The 18,922-nt window shown below is 37.4% G+C and overlaps 1 protein-coding gene across 1 annotated transcript; it reads right to left on the bottom strand.

Annotated features, from left to right (window-relative positions):
• Positions 1–390: 390 nt before the first annotated feature.
• On the bottom strand, positions 391–10,090 carry FAM184B (family with sequence similarity 184 member B). Its single transcript, XM_051619999.1, has 8 exons — positions 10,075–10,090; positions 9,843–9,900; positions 8,802–8,914; positions 8,212–8,396; positions 3,621–3,738; positions 3,357–3,461; positions 2,457–2,662; positions 391–1,046 (listed from the first exon to the last, which is right to left on the bottom strand). Exons 2-8 carry the CDS (start codon positions 9,877–9,879, stop codon positions 956–958), a joined length of 855 nt encoding a protein of 284 aa, XP_051475959.1. The 5' UTR covers positions 9,880–9,900; positions 10,075–10,090; the 3' UTR covers positions 391–955.
• Positions 10,091–18,922: the final 8,832 nt, after the last annotated feature.

Here is an 18,922-nt window from a genome sequence, read left to right as displayed (position 1 = left end):
ATACGGCAGTTGAAGATGAACTATCTTGTCTGAAACTCTAGGTTGCTTATACATTTGTTGATGAATTACCTGTGGGTTAATTTCTCCATGGGTGTCTCTTCTCCCAGTAATGAGTTAGCTAGCGTGATCTGATAAATGCAGTCATTCCCACACATGGCATTTTGGCAGGCATAAGAGCAATATTGAGACAAAATGTACAAGGATGCAGTTCCCATAAAGCTGGAACTCGTATCAGCCTGACTCACACTTCAGCATACATAGCACTATTTTGCAAAACATGGAAATGGATTATTTACAAACAAGTTTATTGGTCATACTTATATATTATCCTAATTTAAAAGGCTGATTGTTACAAGTATTGAAGTGCAACAGGAATATTATATTGCAATGTTGACTATACAAAACAGTTTATTAAGCAAACCGGGAAGTATTTCTAAACCAACCTGCTATAAACATGCTGTTGTTGAAGGTATACTGCATGCTGTACAGCTGAAAACAATTTTAACAAAAACCTCTTAAAATATAAAAAGTTGCATTACTATATGCAGAAATAATTTTAAACAGCTGGTTAAGTAAATGTATAAACCTACAGAAATCACTTACTGAAGTATGATCTTTTTTTCAGCTGAGGACAGATTGACAGGACATACCAAAACCAAACTGCATATTGACTGTAATTGTGGAGTGGGATGATTTCTTGATTGAAAAGTCTTCACATAAGAGTATCCAGAATTTTGCTTTTCCTTCATTTTTAGAAGTTGTTAAAAAAAATAATGAATTCCATGCCTCTAACTCCATAGCAATTAGATGCAAGAGAGTGCAGTTGCTCCTAATTATTTACATGGAAATTACATGTTTCTTATTTTTTTCTAAATCATACATTGGATTATCATTTCCTAAAGGAAAGCAGGAAGACCTTTTCTAGTAATTCTGAGAAGTATGGTAATCGTTTTCTTTAAAATGAAAAATATTTAGTAAACCATTCTTGAGGCTGTGGTTCTTGCTTTTGGTCATCTTTGGTTTGTGGTGGTTCATTGCTATGTGTGCTGTGGAAACAAATAAACATTAGCATCACTTAAAATGTACATATGTATTTACTCACAGGTATAATACTTTTTTTTTTCCTGGAAAAACTCATGATCCTACAAATGGATCTGTGCTCAGATGAACTGGATGAGGCCAAAAGGTGCCAGCTATGATTTCTAGTGGGATCTGTGCTTGCTGGGTTAATATCTGGGCTAACAGCACTGGTGGCAACACAAAGGAGAGCATTCAGGAGAGCTGAACAGCTATGGAGAAATGTTTGAACACAATCCTTGACATATCAAAAAATAATTAAAAAGATGCTTTGAGAATAGAAGTCTTGAAAATCAGATAATGACAGTTGCAATTTACTCTTTAAAAAATGAAACAATTTATGCACTAAAAGTAATTTATGCACTTGGGTAAAAGTTTTATTTGGAACAAATATTTATTTCAATATTAACTGTTTTTAATAATAAATCCTATTACATAACCTCTGTTTTTTCAGCATTCAGGATGCTTAGCTTATAGTAGTCAATATGACTTCATTTATGATTGATTGATTGATTTAAAGTAAGTAGCAGCCAAGCTGTCCTCAGTCTCTCTATGTTTCCCTTTGAAATATAAATCTGATTTGCCTTGGCAGACATCTGGCATGACACCGAATGCTTTTATCTTTAAGATGTAGGAATTGCCAAACTGGATTCAATAACCCAGGTTATTGTCTTTGGCAGCAGTCAGCACCATCTGCCTTCCTGGAAAGAACTCAGTAGCACACAATTTATAGGATAATTAATTTGCACTAGGAGATAGGTGAGAAGGCTGGCTTTTGTTCTGAAGAATAGTGGTAGGTTGTTGTTTATTGGTTGTTTTTTAAAAAAATTGTATCATAACTGCATAATGCTAACTACGTATTTTTTTAACTATTTCTTGAAGAGATAGTTCAGTCTTGTTTATAAAATGCTAAACGTTACTTAAATATTAACTCACAAATGTTAAGAAAAATTCAAGCTTTTTAGAGAAAAAACAGATTAGACTAATTCAAATAAAAATATTCCATTTACATTTGCCAAGTGCAACATGAGGAAACAAAAGCAAGAAGGAAAACACATCCTTAACAGAACCACTGATACAGGCCTGAAGTTTTAAACAGCCATGTTCACTATTAACTACATTCTTACTTAGATACTTGCAATTCTCTTTTTTTCTGTATTGGGAGGGTTTGCAATCATAAGCTGTGCTGGGCAGTGATCATAGCCTACTTCTGCAATAAACTTCTGGGTCTGTCTGCAGAGAACTGAACACACAGAGTTCACTGCCCAGCAGGAACCTTACATCAATATTTCCAAATGCCTAATGTGTTTGAATGCTGACATGATTCCAAGTACCAATTCATGTATCATCTTACAAGTCACTACAAAATGGACAAATACCTTGTGGCAGCACTGCTCTCTGAAGACTGTGTTGATGGAGAGCCCACCCTGAGGCTGCCAGGACTCCGGTCTAAGCTTGTAGACTTTTTTATTTGAGGAGCACTTCTTCTTGATCTCAAGTCACAGCTCAAGAAGCTCTTTGCATAGGAAGCTAAATCCGGAACACTGACAACACGACTGGGCACCTCAACTGTTCTCTTTTGCTGCTTTTTGTTGGAACAGAAAACTTCATTACACATGCATTATTTTTTTTACACTTCATACTATAAACCTTCAACAATAGCTCATTCCTAGATATCTTTGTAAGGAGCACTGGAAAATGAAGATTCCTATATTTTTCTATAGGCATATAAAATAAATTTTCAGTGTATGCTATGAATATCCAAGGATTAGGGAGACCAATTAAAATAATTGGTGTATTTGACCTTGAGGTTTTAGACACATCGAAGCTGATAGCTCTGCAGAGCTCAGTTAGGTGATTTCCACCAAATCGACCTCCCATCTTTCCAAGACTATAGAGAGTATCATACAGAGGGGCTGGAATGACAAAGGACAGTTCCTGAGCAGACCAAGTTAATAATTTTCTTTGATGCACGCAATATGCCAAATAACAAGTCCCAAATCTGCAAGCAATGCCTGTGCTTACCCAAGTGGAAGACTGATGCCTTTGGAGTGCCAGTATATTGCATTTGCTTAAACACCTGTATCTATGTGCATACATACTTCTCCTGAATTTATGTTATACTCAGTACCTGACTGTAGGTTGGCTTACTGGAAAGAATTCTACTGAAAAACATAACCATAAAAATTAATGGGATCTTTATTGTCCTGACCATCTGTATGATTCAAGTAGCAATAAAAAATCACAATTTGTCATTTTAATTGCATTGCCCATCTTACCTTCATGGAAGAAGACAAGCATCCTGTATTAGGGTTGAAAGAAAATGATCGATTCCTGTAAGATTCAGTGTTGGCTAGAAGTGAATGCTGACATTTTCTTCCTTCCTGAGGGGAAAGAAAGTTATGTGTATGGAAACATCTATTTGTTTGAAATTGGTATGTAAACATATTTTTAAAAGTATTCCAGAACAGAAAGTATCAGCCAGAAGCAGTGAATACCAGCAGATTCCAAAATACATGTGTACATATAAAAGGAAATCTTACCACCAACTTCTTGATAATCTCTTCTCTCTCACTTAATTTGTCTTGCAGACAGCTTATAAGGTGTGCATCTTCTGCTCTGGACTCCCACTTTCTTGACTTTTCTTCTAATTCTTTAAGTCTGTACCAAAGAAAATGCAGACTGGAAAAAACTTCCTCAGACCAGGTTCAAGAGATATCCAGGCTGTACACTGCCCTAAATTCCAAGCCTAAAATACAGGGACATAGTCAGGCCTTTCTGACAAAACAGCATTTTTTTTAAAATGGGCATCTGTACATGGATTACATATAAGTATAGAATATTGTGGAGTTCCAAATGAAACTGCCACCAGGGTTAACCCACAACACCTGTCCAGTGTAAAATTGAGCCCCTGGTGTAACAAGCTTGCACATTACCTTGCTAGACTAGTTTCCTAAAGAAAAAATCCTGTCAGAGTATCTATGCGTGTCAGTATTCATCTATTGGTTCTCTTTTCTGACCCAATAGCTTTAGAATCCACAGGTGAATTCCAACCATATTTGATACAGGCCTTAGAAATAGTAAATTCCTCTAACATTAATGAAAAGAGGGGCCTTCTAAGTTACAACCTGTAGTGTGAGTTCAGCTCTTTAAATGTCTTGATCTCAGCAAAAGATTCAAATGAGAACTTACACCTTCTTAGAGATGGTGTGGAAACATACAATTGATTGACCCACGAGAAAACAAGTCATTATTTCACCAGCCAAGTTAATAAATTTTGCTGCTTGAGAAACTGAGTGCTATGAAGTTCACCTGCCATACTGAGAAATATATTACAGAACACAAAGCATCATTTTGTGGGGTTTTTTAGGTAAGGGTAAACATTTTTGAGAGGACCCCCCCAAATCTTATACTCTTAATTTAGCGTATCTCAGAGTTTAGATAAAAAGATAAATCTTCACATCTGAATGGTTTGAGACCTGCCTACATACAAGTAGGTCTCTCTTCTGGATCTATGCCACACAACTGGGATAAGAACAAAGGACAACAGATAATTACAGGGATTATTTCTGAGGGGCCTCTCCTGTAGTTTGAAGCACCACAGAACTACTTAGCTCCACAGGGGACTGCAAAATGCATTTATTTACATGAGTGAATGGGGACTGTCCTGGGAAACTCGCAAGGGAGTGAGAACGAGCAAGGGCATAACCTCAAAGATGGTGCTCTGCTGAGCAAAATTCAGTACAAGATCATGGATCAAGACCTCTGGTATCATCTGTGACAAAGATGATTTTACACTTCATTAAATTTCAAGATACTAAATGCAGGTTTTAATTTAGCATTGTAAAACTGTATGTATAATGCTTTACATTAAATTATATTCAAAGTTTATTACAATATATATATATGGGTCTTTTTGTGTTTGCAAAGAAAATACATATACAATTCTAGGTCAGTGCTTTTAATATTCTACCTGTGAGTAATAAAAAAACCCACAACATTCTAAGAATAAGAATTTCAAATAGACCTTTGCAAGTATGAACCAGAGTTTATTTAAATTACTTACTTAGTTTCTAAGGAGAAAATCTTTGTCTGGAGATGTGCCCAAGTGCTGCTGAAATCAGGTATGTTTTCAATTTCCTTCTGGTGATCTTATTTCAGTATGCCCAGTTCTTTTTTATGGTTGATATTGAGGTCTTCTACCAGTAGGCTTTCATTGGTATTAAAATATGTCTGAATTCTCATGTTTCAATACTAGTTTACTATCATTGATCAAAGTATGTGGTTTTGAGGTTTTCTATTGACTATATAGGTAGTTAATTGGGCACAGCTCTGAGCTTCTGCTCACTGATTTGACTTTTGACACTTTAGATGCAATCTGAAGCAGAACTACACAAACACTGAGGAAGAGTAAAATTATTTGGAGAATTTCAGCCCTCAGGAAGTGGAGGTTCTATTCTATAAAATTATGCTATTGACATTTTGTCTATGGCTAGTTTGTGCATCAATCTTAATGGTCAAACATGACAATTAAGTACCACAGGAACTCACTTGTATTAAGCAAATTTATTTTGAAATCTCTCAGATTTCAATATGAGGTTCTGATTCTGTATTTAATCACATTATGGCACTACAAATGTTTAATACTGCCTACCACCATCCTAAATATATTTTTTCAAAATGTCAAGGTATGAAACATTGTAACAGTGCCTTTAACTATATTTGTCTTTAACAGACAATGTATTTTCAAAGATACTGCTATTTGATCAACACTGTCAACTGAAAACTAAAAAAGTGCCTAACATTTTCCAATTACTAACACTGCTTTCTGATACCAATCCCAAAATAAACAGAGATCTATTGAAGAGTCATTGTTAGTTTGTTGCCTTTTGTTGGCTGATGTTTCACTGAAGCTTGGAGAAATTTTTGTCATTAACTCAATGCAGAGCCCATGTTCTGTTGCTTACTCATTAAAACTGACATGTCAAACTCAGGAGGTTGTTAAGAATTGTAATTTTCACAAAAGATACTCAGTTTACCTTTCCACACAACCCCCTCCTCCCCTTATTTTTAATGTACTACTAATCCCCTGTCACTTGTTTCTGAAATGCTTCAGGAAAGACCAAAAGGTCCATGAAAAGTCTCCGCCCTTGAAATCAGATCACAGCCATGGGAGTGATTGATTGGCCCTTGGCACAAAAAAAAAAGCAGAAGAATAGGAGGGAAAATGGGAGCAGAATACCTGAAATGGACCTTCAGGGGCAGAATAAAAGCTCTCCTTCAGAGTAGCTGTTTTGGGACTTGTCCTCTCTTCCCATAAAAAAAAACCCCAAACCTCTGTCTGCTTTCATCCTAGTCCTTTCAAAAGGACGTAATTCAAGAGAACGGAAATGGGAATGATTAATTCAACAGAGATTACTTGAGTAAGTTTCACTTACTTTGCAACAGTAGGAATAGTAGTTTAAAATAACTGGTTATAAAAATTTGGCACATGTAAACAACAAGTCACTTTCAGCTTTCAAAACAGAAACAACTGCATAGGGTGAGGTCACAAAAAGCTGTTATTTGTATGCACTCACCAATTTAACTATTTCTCTACCCAAATTATTGGTCCTGCAAAAGCAAAACAAGAGCTGCAAGTTAATGTTCCAGATCTTCATGGGTTAATTTCAGAGCAGCCTGTATCAGGTGCCTAGGACCATTTGAGCTCTTTGGTCCTACCTCCTGTAATTTGAAGGAATTCTACTTACATAATTTTCATTAATGCTTCCTTCTCAAATCCTTACTGTAGTAGAACTACGTCATCCATCCCCTGTAAATATTCTTCTCCCGCTCAGCAGCTTTAGCATTTGAGGCCTTTTAGACCTCATCACTGACATGTGAATAATCCTTCTCTTAATGAACAGAGCCTGTAAATTCCTTCAGGATAGTTGGAGGGCACTAATCAAACTCTCTGGTTTGTAATTCTTTCTGTTTATCTTCAAAAGCTTGAAATTAAAGTAACTTCAAATAACTCTCCAAAGAGTGCAAAGGGAAAAAAATTTAAAAAGTTTATTTTTCATTCTTTAAATATCTAAACTGGTAAAGAGCAACAGATTTATTCTGGCCACTCTAACAATGCTGAGAGACAGTGAATCCCTTGAGTGCTTTTGTCTAGACTATGTAGGACATAATTTTAAAGATTTCTTTAAGGGTATACTCTTCAGAAATCCTTTTTTATATACAGCTTGAGTAGCTAGGGGCATACATTCTACACCACTGCAGAAATGAATTGAAAGGTACCCATGCACCAGATCCCTCAATCTCTCTGCAAAGAGAATGTGTTAAATATGATAATCCAGACATTTCAAAGGATTCAACAGCCGTACAAATGCACTGGGCAGTGAACCTCAGTCTTTTCTCCCATGTAAAAGGCAAGCCCTGCGCTTTGTCTGTAGGCAGATGGGGAGACTGCTATTACTGCAGTGTAACACGTGCTCTGAGCCTGTGTAGCCTGTGGCTACACTAAGAGGATGTGGGTTACCTTCTACAAAGACAGCCAAGACTAGAAGTCAGCTTACCCTTCCTGTGCTCTGACAGCACATTACAGTAGCTCCAGGCTTCCATCCACCCAGAGGCACTGCCAGGATCTGCTATCACTGCCCCTCCTCCCCCAGGTCAAAGCTGGCTGTTACAGCCAAAGCAGAATCTCACAGACTACATACAGCATCCTCAGGTATCCCTTTAGAGTTAACAACCCATTGGTTTTACCTACAGAGTACGTATGAAAAACTGACATTTATTCTCAGAAACTTCCATGTTTTTTCAATAGCTCTTGGGTGAGTTTGGGGTGGGGTGTGTTTCTGTCTTTCAGCGCTTTTCAAAAATCTGATACTATGCAGATTTTCTCAGGTCACTCCTATCGGGCTACACTGGACATACTTCTTTGTACATACAGTGAACAGTTAGTTCACATGCTTTTATTATGCTGGGAGAAATGTGAAATGAACTACTACTTTTGCAAAACATAGAACTTATAAAATTAGTACTTTAGAAAAGAAAGATTCTGATACTCATTACATTTAGGAAACCTCTGATTTTGGCATTATTATTGACTCTCTAGATAGCATTGTGAAGTGTGAATTCAAGGCAAACCTTCTGTACTGTTTCTCCCTATCCTGGAGCTGGGCAGCTTCTTGCTTCTGCAACTCCAGCTCAGCACTGAGTAGCTCCATTGTATCCTTCAAAAGTAAATTCTCTTTCTTGAGTTCGGTAATTTCACTCTGACATTTTTCCAGGTCATCATGAAGAGATCTGATCTGGCTCTGGCTACTTCCTTCCTAAGAAAAAGGCCAAATTTAGTTATTCACAGCCTTTAATTATTTAAAGCAAAGAGCTCACTGGAATTGTGTGCACTGAATTTTTGTGCACTGCTTTTTCAGTTATATGTGTAATGCGATGTGCAACACAAAATCTGTGATCAAAACTTCCTGAACATATTTTATAGCCCTCATAAGGTTTATTTTATTATAACATTCATTTATTTAATTGAGTTGTAGATTTTGTTCTGTAAATGGAAAAAAGGATGATAAACAATTCTAACATTTTAAGTGTGACGTAAGAGGGAAACCCATTCAATTTCTGCAAGAGATTCTGTACACTTCTGTTACCTCCAGAGAGAAGAATGCGATACTGTTGCTTTTGCAAAACACAACGTGGCAACCAACTAAAAACTGGATTCTTGCCTGTTGCTTCTTCAGTGTCCTCACACTCCTCAGCTCTGTTTGGAGTTCTTCTATTTGTTTCTTGAGATTAGTGCATGACGTCTGTTGCTCAGAGAGTTCCAACCGTAGAGATCCTAGTAACAATGAGACAATCATTAAGGCAGTCAGAGGCCAGCTGGATGGAGAAGGCAGATATAGACAATGTAGATGAAAATGTTCATACACTGGATTTTGCTTTGCTCCTCCTCTCCTTTGCCATTAGATATAATGGCCTTCTATTACTAGAGAACTAACTCAGTTGAGCAATGGCAAGAAGATACAGAGCTACAATAGCAATGGGTTAACATTATAGTAAGAGAGGTAATTCTGACGCAGTTGTTTTGCAAACTAAAGCACTAGAATTGCTCCTTCTAACCTTCAACTTTACTGGAGCACCCCTGAGCTTCCCTGTTAGGTGCAGTGGAGTTCTATAGAGCGCCATAAGGCAGACTGAGGAGAGCTCTAGTTGTGTTAGAGAAGCACAAGACTTCCATAAGCAGATCCGTCATATACTGCAACTTTTGTGTATATTGGATACAAGTTTTGGGATGGATCAAGTACAAGGAGAAAGACGGTGGGGTTTTTTTTCCTCTCTCTCTATTGTCTCCATACAATTTTTCTTGAAAAAGAACAGAATTTATCTCTTGAACATAAAACCTTCAGAGAGCGACAAATCTTTCTAGTGAATTTTATATACTGAACAAAATCCCAAGAAGGTAATCTAGTTTGTACCTAAAATACTTTCAAATTATTCTTTCTTTAATTAAAAAACCTTTTATAGATGGGCTTTAATAAACTGAGTTCAAGCCCAGAGATATTACAGGTCCCTAAAGCAGTGTTCTTCTTTGTTCTGAACAGTTTAGAGAACTTTCTAAACTGACTAAACAAAACATAGTGATCTACACTGCTGAACTCAACCGAACAAACTTGAATCACAAATAATTCTTCACATTACAGAAAAAAAAAGGAAAGTCATATAAATAAACTACAATATTCCAATGTAATATAGCTGATAATGCATACCTAAATGTTGTACACCAGAACACCCTCCCAGCACCATTCTGCTGCTGACAGTCGAGAGCTATATTAACAAAGAATATTAGGTCTGTATTGCTGAAATTACAAGGTATGGAAAAGGAGATTCACAAAGACCTGAGTTCCCAGAAGATGGGAAAGAAATTGAATGCTAAGAAATTCAGTGCTTTTCAGCATGTAATCAACCAGTAGGAGCTGTGTGAGACATGAGACATTATACCTAGCAACAGGGTTTGCTGCTTCTGTATCTGTTCGAGTTCATCATGCAATTCTTTTTTTGCTTTCTCTTCCAAGGTTTGTATTTCCAGCTTATGAGACTGATGTTGGATCTTGAAAGTCTCATTAAATTCCTTTTTCAAACGTTCTTCTGCCTCCTGTAAGCAAAAGCCCCGCCAAAAAAAAAAAAACACCAAAAAAGCAAACAAAGTAGTTGGAGCCTATTTAGCACTTTGTTGTTTTACTTTTAATGCTAGGGTGAATCTGGTCTTTCATTGTAGAACTTTTATTTTTATCACACTTCACATGACACTTCATCAACACAAGAATAAAAATGAGCTGAAGTTAGAAAATAAAATTTAATAGGGACAAGAGAAATTATCAAGGTGTCAGCTATTAGATTTGTTGTACATTATGAAATAATAACACTGGCATCTTTGCACTATTTGCCATTAGAATCAACATGCAAATCCCCCCCGATTTGATCCGTATGTCATGACTTAGCAGTGTATCAGACAAAGACTTTCACCTTTCCTTGTCCAGTTCTTGGCTAAAACTTCCACTGTTGTTAGAAGCACTGCTGATACACTGTTGCTCTGTTGTGACTCTGAAAGCAAACTCCTATCCTCAGTTTCATTTATACCAGTTTACTACCTTCAGCTTGGTTTTGTTAAAGCTGGGATTTTATTTTCAATATGTAATCAAGACAGTAAATTCTACTTAGGATGGTTTTACTACATAAATTTAGTAAGGAGGTTTTCCCGAAGGTGTGTGATATAGACAGGGACACCTGAAGTCCATGTCACAATCACATGTAGGTTTTTTGAGTTGATTTTTTTTGTCCTCAAACAGCAACATTCTTTAAAACCTCAATATATTGCATTAATAATTTGTCACTGAAATAAAGCCACTTGAACCTTTAAAAGCTTTGGTTATGCACTTACAGAATTGATTTCTCGAAGATATGTAGGGCAATACACATCGTTATACATGTCTACTATACTTATTTTAACTATTTATGTGTAAATGAATAATGGATGAACAAGAATAAAACTGAGTCCTGTTAATAATATACCTAGGAGTTCCCTTGTATTTCTGAAGCAAGGGCACAGCTAGAGGAGTTTGCATGCATTGCAGCCTAACTGTAGAGGGCAGACTATATTGTTTTATGATACTATTTCATTCACACTGTGGTCTAAGTTCAAATATTAAAAAAACCCCAACAAACAAAAAACCACCCAAAACAAAAACCCCAAACAAAAGAAAACAAAACAAACAAAAACAACCCAAAACCCCCTTTATTCTAAAGATGGTGAGGGTTCAAAATCACAGAATTCATTATGTGCAACAATGGCAACCCATCATTAAGATAAAAGCAGATAACTGAGTTTTGATAATCAGATCTAGTTAATATGGCTTATTTCATAAATACATATTTTTTATATATATACTAGTATGTCATAAACTGACCTTGAGTTCCTGATTTTTACTTTTCTCCAACATTTTTAAGACTTTTTGATGTGATGCCTCCAGCTGCAGTTTAACATTCTGGTTTTCTTTAATGGTGTTTTGAAGATCCTGCAAAAGCTTCTCTTTTTCTTTGTTGGACTGTAGATTATGTTTCTTCAGTGACTCCTTGAAATTATTTGCTTGCTGGTCTAATATTTGCTTCAGCTGAGCCACCTTCCAGAAAAGTAAGTCAGCAGAATAAGATTAATGGCTGCATTCACAATGGAGAGGAATTAATGTAAATTTTAGTACTCTTTATGAACTTGTGCTGCCATCTGAAAAACAGCAAGATGCTTGTTTTGTGCAAGAAGCCCTTTTTCAGTGAAGAATGACATCCCTTTTGCATATACTGTCTTTTGCCCATCAAGTACTTTTCTTAAATTATATCTTTTCAAGTTGCCTCCATCTCATATCTACAATCCATAGTTCAACTTGCACAGTAATTATGGCACAAACCAGAAGGCAGGCCTAAGGCTGTGCTTCTTGTCATCCTGGAGATATAACACTGCAGAGTCCATTTATGTAAAGCAGTAGACTAGAACCAATGGAAACAAGCATTGTGGACACCAGACTACATGTCTACTGCTGTTAGTACACAGCAGACCTGTCTAATAGTTGACACAGAAGTACCAAAAAAATACCTGTTCATAAGAATATCTAAGTGGGGAAAGGAAGAAGTTTGCATCCTCATGTTTTCAGGTGACTTTAAATTATTCAAATGGAGTTACACACAAGTGCACATTCAATACAATACAGATTATAACCTGTGACTCCATCCTGTTATTCCTTCTGCACTAATACGTGGTCTGTTCCTCTTCAGTGTTGCCTCCATTTTTTACCATGCATACTCTAGACAGACTATTAGCTGAAGCAGCACTGTAGCTTTAACTACCTAAATAGTTGCTTGTAACTGCAACTGCACACTTGGGGTCCTTTTGCAACCTGTGTAAGCAGCCACAAGAAATAATTACTGCTCCATTTTTTAGTACATTTATGGCTGCAAAACTGCTGTTCCTATACGGAAGGCAGTATACCGTCTCCCTTCCACTTCTATAGAGTTTGTCCTTCTCTTCAAATCAACGAGTCAGGTTCCTTTTCTCCAATTAATTGGTGATGGCCATTACTGATTATCAATGATCTTGTACTTACTTCACTTTCCCTCTGACCCTCTTCCAATTACTTGCTCACAAAGGGCCACAGTGCTATCATAATTAATGTGACTTCCTTTACCAGATGGTGTATTGTGTTATGTTTGAACTTCAAAGTTCCTCAGGGTAGTGAGGTGCATTGTGTACTTGTTGTAGGAAAGAAGCCAGAGAGTTCTGGTTAGTGGGCTAGAGTCTAGTTGGAGGCATGCATCTAGGGGAGTTCCTCAGGGGTTGGTACTGGGACCAGTACTATTCAATATATATTAATCAGCAACTTAGATGAAGGAACAGAGTGCACTGTCAGCAAGTTTGCTGATGACACTAAACTGGGAGGAGTGGCTGACACACCAGAAGGCTGTGCTGCCATTCAGCAAGACCTAGACAGGCTGGGGAGTGTGGCGGGGAGAAATTAATGAAATTCAACAAGGACAAGTGTGGAGTCTTGCATCTGGGGAAGAACAACTCCATGTACCAGTACAGGTTGGGGGCTGACCTGCTGGAGAGCAGTGTAGGTGAAAGGGACCTGGGGGTCCTGGTGGACAGAAGGATGACCATGAGCCAGCAATGTGCCCTTGTGGCTAAGAAGGCCAATGGCATCCTGGGGTGTATTAGAAAGGGTGTGGTTAGTAGGTCAAGAGAGGTTCTCCTCCCCCTCTATTCTGCCTTGGTGAGGCTGCATCTGGAATATTGTGTCCAGTTCTGGGCCTCTCAGTTCAAGAAAGACAGGGAGCTGCTTGAAAGAGTCCAGTGCAGAGCCACAAAGATGATTAAGGGAGTGGAACATCTCCCTTATGAGAAAAGGCTGAGGGAGCTGGGTCTCTTTAGCTTGGAGAAGAGGAGACTGAGGGGCAACCATGTTTACAAATATGTAAAGGGGGAGTGTCTGGAGGACAGAGCCAGGCTTTTTTTCAGTGATGACCAATGATAGGATAAGAGGCAACAGGTGCAAACTGGAACATAGGAGGTTCCACGTAAATATGAGGAAAACCTTTTTCACTGTGAGGGAGACAGAGCACTGTAACAGGCTGCCCAGAGAGGTTGTGGAGTCTCCTCTGGAGACATTCAAAACCCGCCTGGTTGTGTTCCTGTGTAACCTTCTCTACGGTATCCTGCTCTGGCAGAGGGGTTGGACTAGATCATGTTTGGAGGTCCCTTCCAATCCCTAACATTCTGTGAGTCTGTGATTCTGTGATTTGATCTGATGTTTCATATACTCTGAGATCTAGAAGAGTATTGCAGTTTAGACATGAGAGATATCTGGAAGAAGAGATGCACCTTGTTAAAAAATTCTTTAGCAAAGCTTCCAGCTTGGGCAGCTGACTTCTTCCTATTTGGTGGCCAAACCAAGCAATCAATAAAACTTCTGCTCAAATCAATCCAAAGGAAACATTTTTTAATGTACTAATCAAAAAGAAAAGTTAAAATATTTCCTCCAGACAGAATTAAATATTTTAAAAACTTAAATTATTTCATCATCTGTAAGAAGACAAATGGCTTTATTCACAGAACACAGAGGAAGAAGAGATGGCAACAGTGGTAGTTCTTTGTTTTTGAGAGAGAAAGGAAGCAGGGAGGCACAGAAAAAGTGAGAGAGGAAGACAGTATGTGTATGTGCATATGAAGGTAACTGAGATGCTTACCCAAGTGATGAAGGCCTAGGTTGTCCTTAAGTGACAACTTAATATACAAGTAAAGAAGTGGCAACAGATGACAACACCGTAGCTCTGTTCTATCCTGTAACCCAGTGGCAAGGGAACTCTTTAAATGGTAAGAAAGGTGACAGAAGGAAAAAAAAATCCCAAAACCGAAAAACAAGCCAAGGCCTCCCACACATCATGGGAAAGCTGGGTTAGTAGATAAGAAGAAAACAGACATTCTTTCACCTAGTGTTTTGTGAATATATATTTTTGTATTGTTCTAAGTGCCAGGAAAGGAAATACTAGTTTTACCATTTCTTAAACCATTTCAAACTAACACTGTGCATTTGAATTTCACTGAAGTTATACAATTAAACTGATCTGAGTTAGCAAATTTGAAAGAGCACCTAGCTTCATCATCCACAAACTGTGAGTTAAAATTAACTAATCATCCAGTCTTTTCTTGGCTTTTTCCTTTGTGTCATCCAATTAAACACAAATAAAACTATCTGTCTGAACAGATACTCTATGATCTTCAGAGATCCCTTCCAACCCCTAATATTCTGTGAACAAACTAGTGAAGAGTAATTGCTACATCTTATTCTTAATTAAAAACATTAATTGTCTTTTATGTGTATGTGTGATGGGATCTATCTGAGGCCTGGATACACTCCAGGAACAGGCAGATGCCAGAGACACTTGCCAAGCATACTTTTGTTTCCAGAGCTGCTGCATTTTTTGTTTATTATTATTTATTGTTTATTATTATTTTTTGAAAAATCAGTGATAAATCATAAGATGTAATCAAAGGAGTACTTTCGCTTCTGATTACAGGTAAAACATTTACTTTGTCACAGTATCTATTGAACTCCAGCCAATGTTTGCCTGTATAAAGAAAGGCAACATGGAAGTCTTTAGGTACTGCAGTTACTTGTAAAACTAAGCTTTGACATGAAACACTTAATGTTGAACAGTCCCCTATATCAGTTGATGTAATATGCATTAACATTACTACACTCAAGCATGCATTTATTTTCTGGGCTTCCTGAAAGTAAGTAAGTGAGTAAGAAGGATGTGTCAGAAGAGTAGGCTACATATTTTCTAACAGAAAAATTTGAAACAGGAAAAATGTGGCTTGGAATATTTCTTTTGCAAATTAAATATTCCTGTAGGTGGGGAAGATGAAAAGAGGCATTTATAAACTTGAGCTGTGGTCACATTATTAACCTTCCACGCTGTCTTCAAAGACAATTATTGGTTCCAAGCACTTTTAACATGAAACATAAAATCATCCTAACTAGAAATAGGCTAAGCAGTAAATTGGTATCAACAGAGAAGATAAAGTAGTAATAAATCAGATAGAAGAGTATATCTAAATACATTATTTTTTAGTGACCTAGGGAAAAAGACCTACAGAAATGTATCAGGCAGACAAACAGGCTCTTTTTCATGAAGCCTGCTACTTGTAACATATTAGAAGTTGAGAAACATTTCCAACGATCAGGTTTCCTTCTCCAGTCTTAAAATTACAAGGGCTTTCAGATCCACCAGCGCAAATCCCTCTCTGGAACATGTTGTGGCATTTTGTTGTGTTGCATTACTTCAAAACAGGTATTAAGACCCTAAATTTGTTTAAATTGTTAAAGCAACATTTAAGCCAATAAAACTATGCCAATTCACATCATTCCAGAATCTTATTTGGCTCATTTTACAAACCAGCAACACTGTGTGATGTTGTGCTTTATAACATCTTCCTGCTGCAAAAAAAAAAACACCCAACCTGCCCTCTTGAAAAAAAACTGTACCTCTAATAACATTATTCAATCATTTTTTCCCAACATAATTAAATCAAGATACAACTAATACCTGTCAACAATATAAATTACAGGCAACAGTATTCTTCTAGGCTTTGCTGCATTCCTTTCAAACTTCAGGGTTATGTTTGCACTTGCCCTTTCTTATGACAGTTGATTTTGCCTCCCACTGTCTTCCAAGTACAGAAAAATGAACAACTATTACTAAAAGAGAACAGATAAGTTTTGAAATATTTCAAAGGCCTTTCATGTTTTGTTCTTCTCTAACCATAAATACTATCATCCTCTTGGGGAAAATGGCTTGATTCTTTTGAAGAAGTTCCTCTCAGGCTTTGATAGCCCATGGGCAAAAGTACTGGGCAAGTGTAAGGCTGTACATGCCATCACAGTTGGCTCCCCCGTTTGACTTCTGCTTTGATAATTTTCAGTTCACTGTGCTTGCAAGCACTACGAATACTTGAAGTCTATCTTACGTCTGCTCTCCCCTTCTTTTATTTATTGTATGTAAGAAGTGTGAAATCTCAAAGGCAAGATCTAAAGTTGGAATCAGAGAGAGTATTTTGACTTCCTGTATCTTTTAAGTAGATAGATCCAAGTTTCTCAGTGCATTGCTAGGGGATGAATTTATGTAAAAGACCTAAAGCTACCTTTTGATGTATTATAGAAGAGCCACCACAAATGAGAATTAGTTCAGAGTCAAAATAAGACACCCACATGCTACAGGGTTTTGCTCATACTATGATGCTATTACATCAAAATAGTAACATGATATAAGAAGTAACAACAAAATAATGAAATTACACATTTTACTGTTGTGTTTAGGGTTATTTCACAGTCATTTTTATTAAGTTCACAGTTAACTGCCTTCCTAAACTTATAGCAATTCCTGACTGGAGAGACAGGTGAACACACTAGGTACACCTCAACTGCTGCTGTTTGGTGGTACTTACAAGATCTTTCTCAAGGCTCTGGTCATTGCTCTGCTAGCATTGTTCAAAGATATATCTATGACAAGGTGATGCCTGTGCTTCCATTTCACGTACCTTCTAACAACAGAATAGCTCCTTTAACATGTGTTGAATAGACCCTGTGGTGCAACAGCAAGAAACTGGAGGACTCCTACCAATTACAATTCAATCCACGCAGGATCTCACATCCTTCCTTCCAGAGGACCAAAGAAGAGTGAATCTGATTTCTTTATCCAGAAAAATCTCAGTAATACAAAAACACGGCCATTTTGAAGTACATCCCCAAAGAGATTAAACTGTAATGATTCTGTCTACTCTGCATATTACTGTAGCTATGTCAGCCCAATTAAAAATGTACCTTATGCTGTTGAGGAAGCTAATTTTAGATCTGAAATTGTATCCAGGTTAGAATTGGATTAGTAACAGCACATTGCCTAACCTCTGAGGCGGAAGCTCTGGGCTGAGCCATTGCAAAGGTTCCCAGCTGGGAATCATGCCCTCAGTGAAACATAATGTTGTATAGTAAATGGTGACTTCTTGGCTGTGATTATTTACAGATTTATAAAAGAGTAGTATTACAAATTGAAACATCTTCACTTCCCTGGCAATATTGCCAAGTAATTGGTTCAGAAAGTAACTTACCGAGTACCAATAAAAATGTAATTTTTCTCTTCAGAGGGAGCATTTCCACCCTTTTGGGGAGATAATTAAATTCTAAGATACATTCAAACTTTTCTTAGTGTAGCTTTTCATACTCACCATGGTGTTGTGGACATAACATACAGCATGATATTTATTATTTATATTATTTATATATGTTTATACTGACAATAATTTCCCACCTCTTGCATTTACCATGATCTCATGATAAAAGAAGAGTTAAAGCTTTAAAGCTTATCTGTGAGGTTAAAGTATTAAAATGTTCACAGGCAAAAACTTCACATGATCACACTGGAGAAAAGGATATGCCCTGTACATAACATTTGAAAGCAGAGAGCATTTGCTGAAAAGAACTGAACAACTCAAAATGGGAACATGTGAGAGGGAGAAAAGGTGTATTCACAGTTGCCAGAAAATATCAAGGTGAATGGTTTACTTCAGTAAATAATTGCCTTGTAGGAGTTCTGCTTTTGCTTTGGCAGAAAATTATTTTCCAACATGTTACGGCTTTTCAAATAATGACACATTCTTGTATAAATGTTTTGGAAGATGGAAATCCGGAAAATTTGTGTCACTTGGCCTGCAGCTGACATAATAGCTGTTATGTGTGGACAATCTAATAGAATCATAGAATGTCTTGGTTTGGAAGGGACCTCTAAAGGTCATCTAGTTCAACCCCCTATGCTAAGTAGGGACATCTCACACTAGAACAGATTGCTTAGAGCCCCATCAAGCCTGACCTTGAATTTCTCCAGGGAAGGGGCCTCCACCACCTCTCTAGGTAACCTGTTCCAGTGACACACTACCCTCATATTACAGAACTTTTTCCTGATGTCCAACCTAAATCTACCCTTCCCTAGCTTGAAACCCTTACCCCTTCTCCTATCGTTACATGCCCTTGTGAACAGGTCTCCAGCCTTCTTACAGGCTCCTTTCAGGTATTGGAAGGTTGCTGTAAGGTCTCCCTGGAGTCTTCTCTTCTTCAGGCTGAATGACCCCAGCTACTTCAGCCTGTCTCAGGAATTTCTTTCCAGATTAATACACCTGCAGATTTGCATTATGACTTAGGTGTAATCAGCATGAGCAACAGTACATAAGCTATGACATCCTCAAAGC

This window comes from Apus apus, chromosome 4 (genome assembly GCF_020740795.1).
Source record: "Apus apus isolate bApuApu2 chromosome 4, bApuApu2.pri.cur, whole genome shotgun sequence".
In the NCBI taxonomy this organism is placed as follows: Eukaryota; Metazoa; Chordata; class Aves; order Apodiformes; family Apodidae; genus Apus; species Apus apus.
Note: the sequence above shows the minus strand (reverse complement) of the source record. Positions and strands in the feature narration are given on the sequence as shown.

Excerpts from the sequence above, each read along its gene's own strand:
- FAM184B (XM_051619999.1), bottom strand. The coding sequence starts at position 9,879 with ATGGTGCTGGGAGGGTGTTCTGGTGTACAACATTTAG. Across the intron at positions 2,663-3,356 it reads GCTTGTCTTCTTCCATGAAG|CAGCAAAAGAGAACAGTTGA; the intron begins GTAAGATGGGCA and ends TCCAACAAAAAG. Across the intron at positions 1,047-2,456 it reads GAGAGCAGTGCTGCCACAAG|CACACATAGCAATGAACCAC; the intron begins GTATTTGTCCAT and ends TTGTTTCCACAG.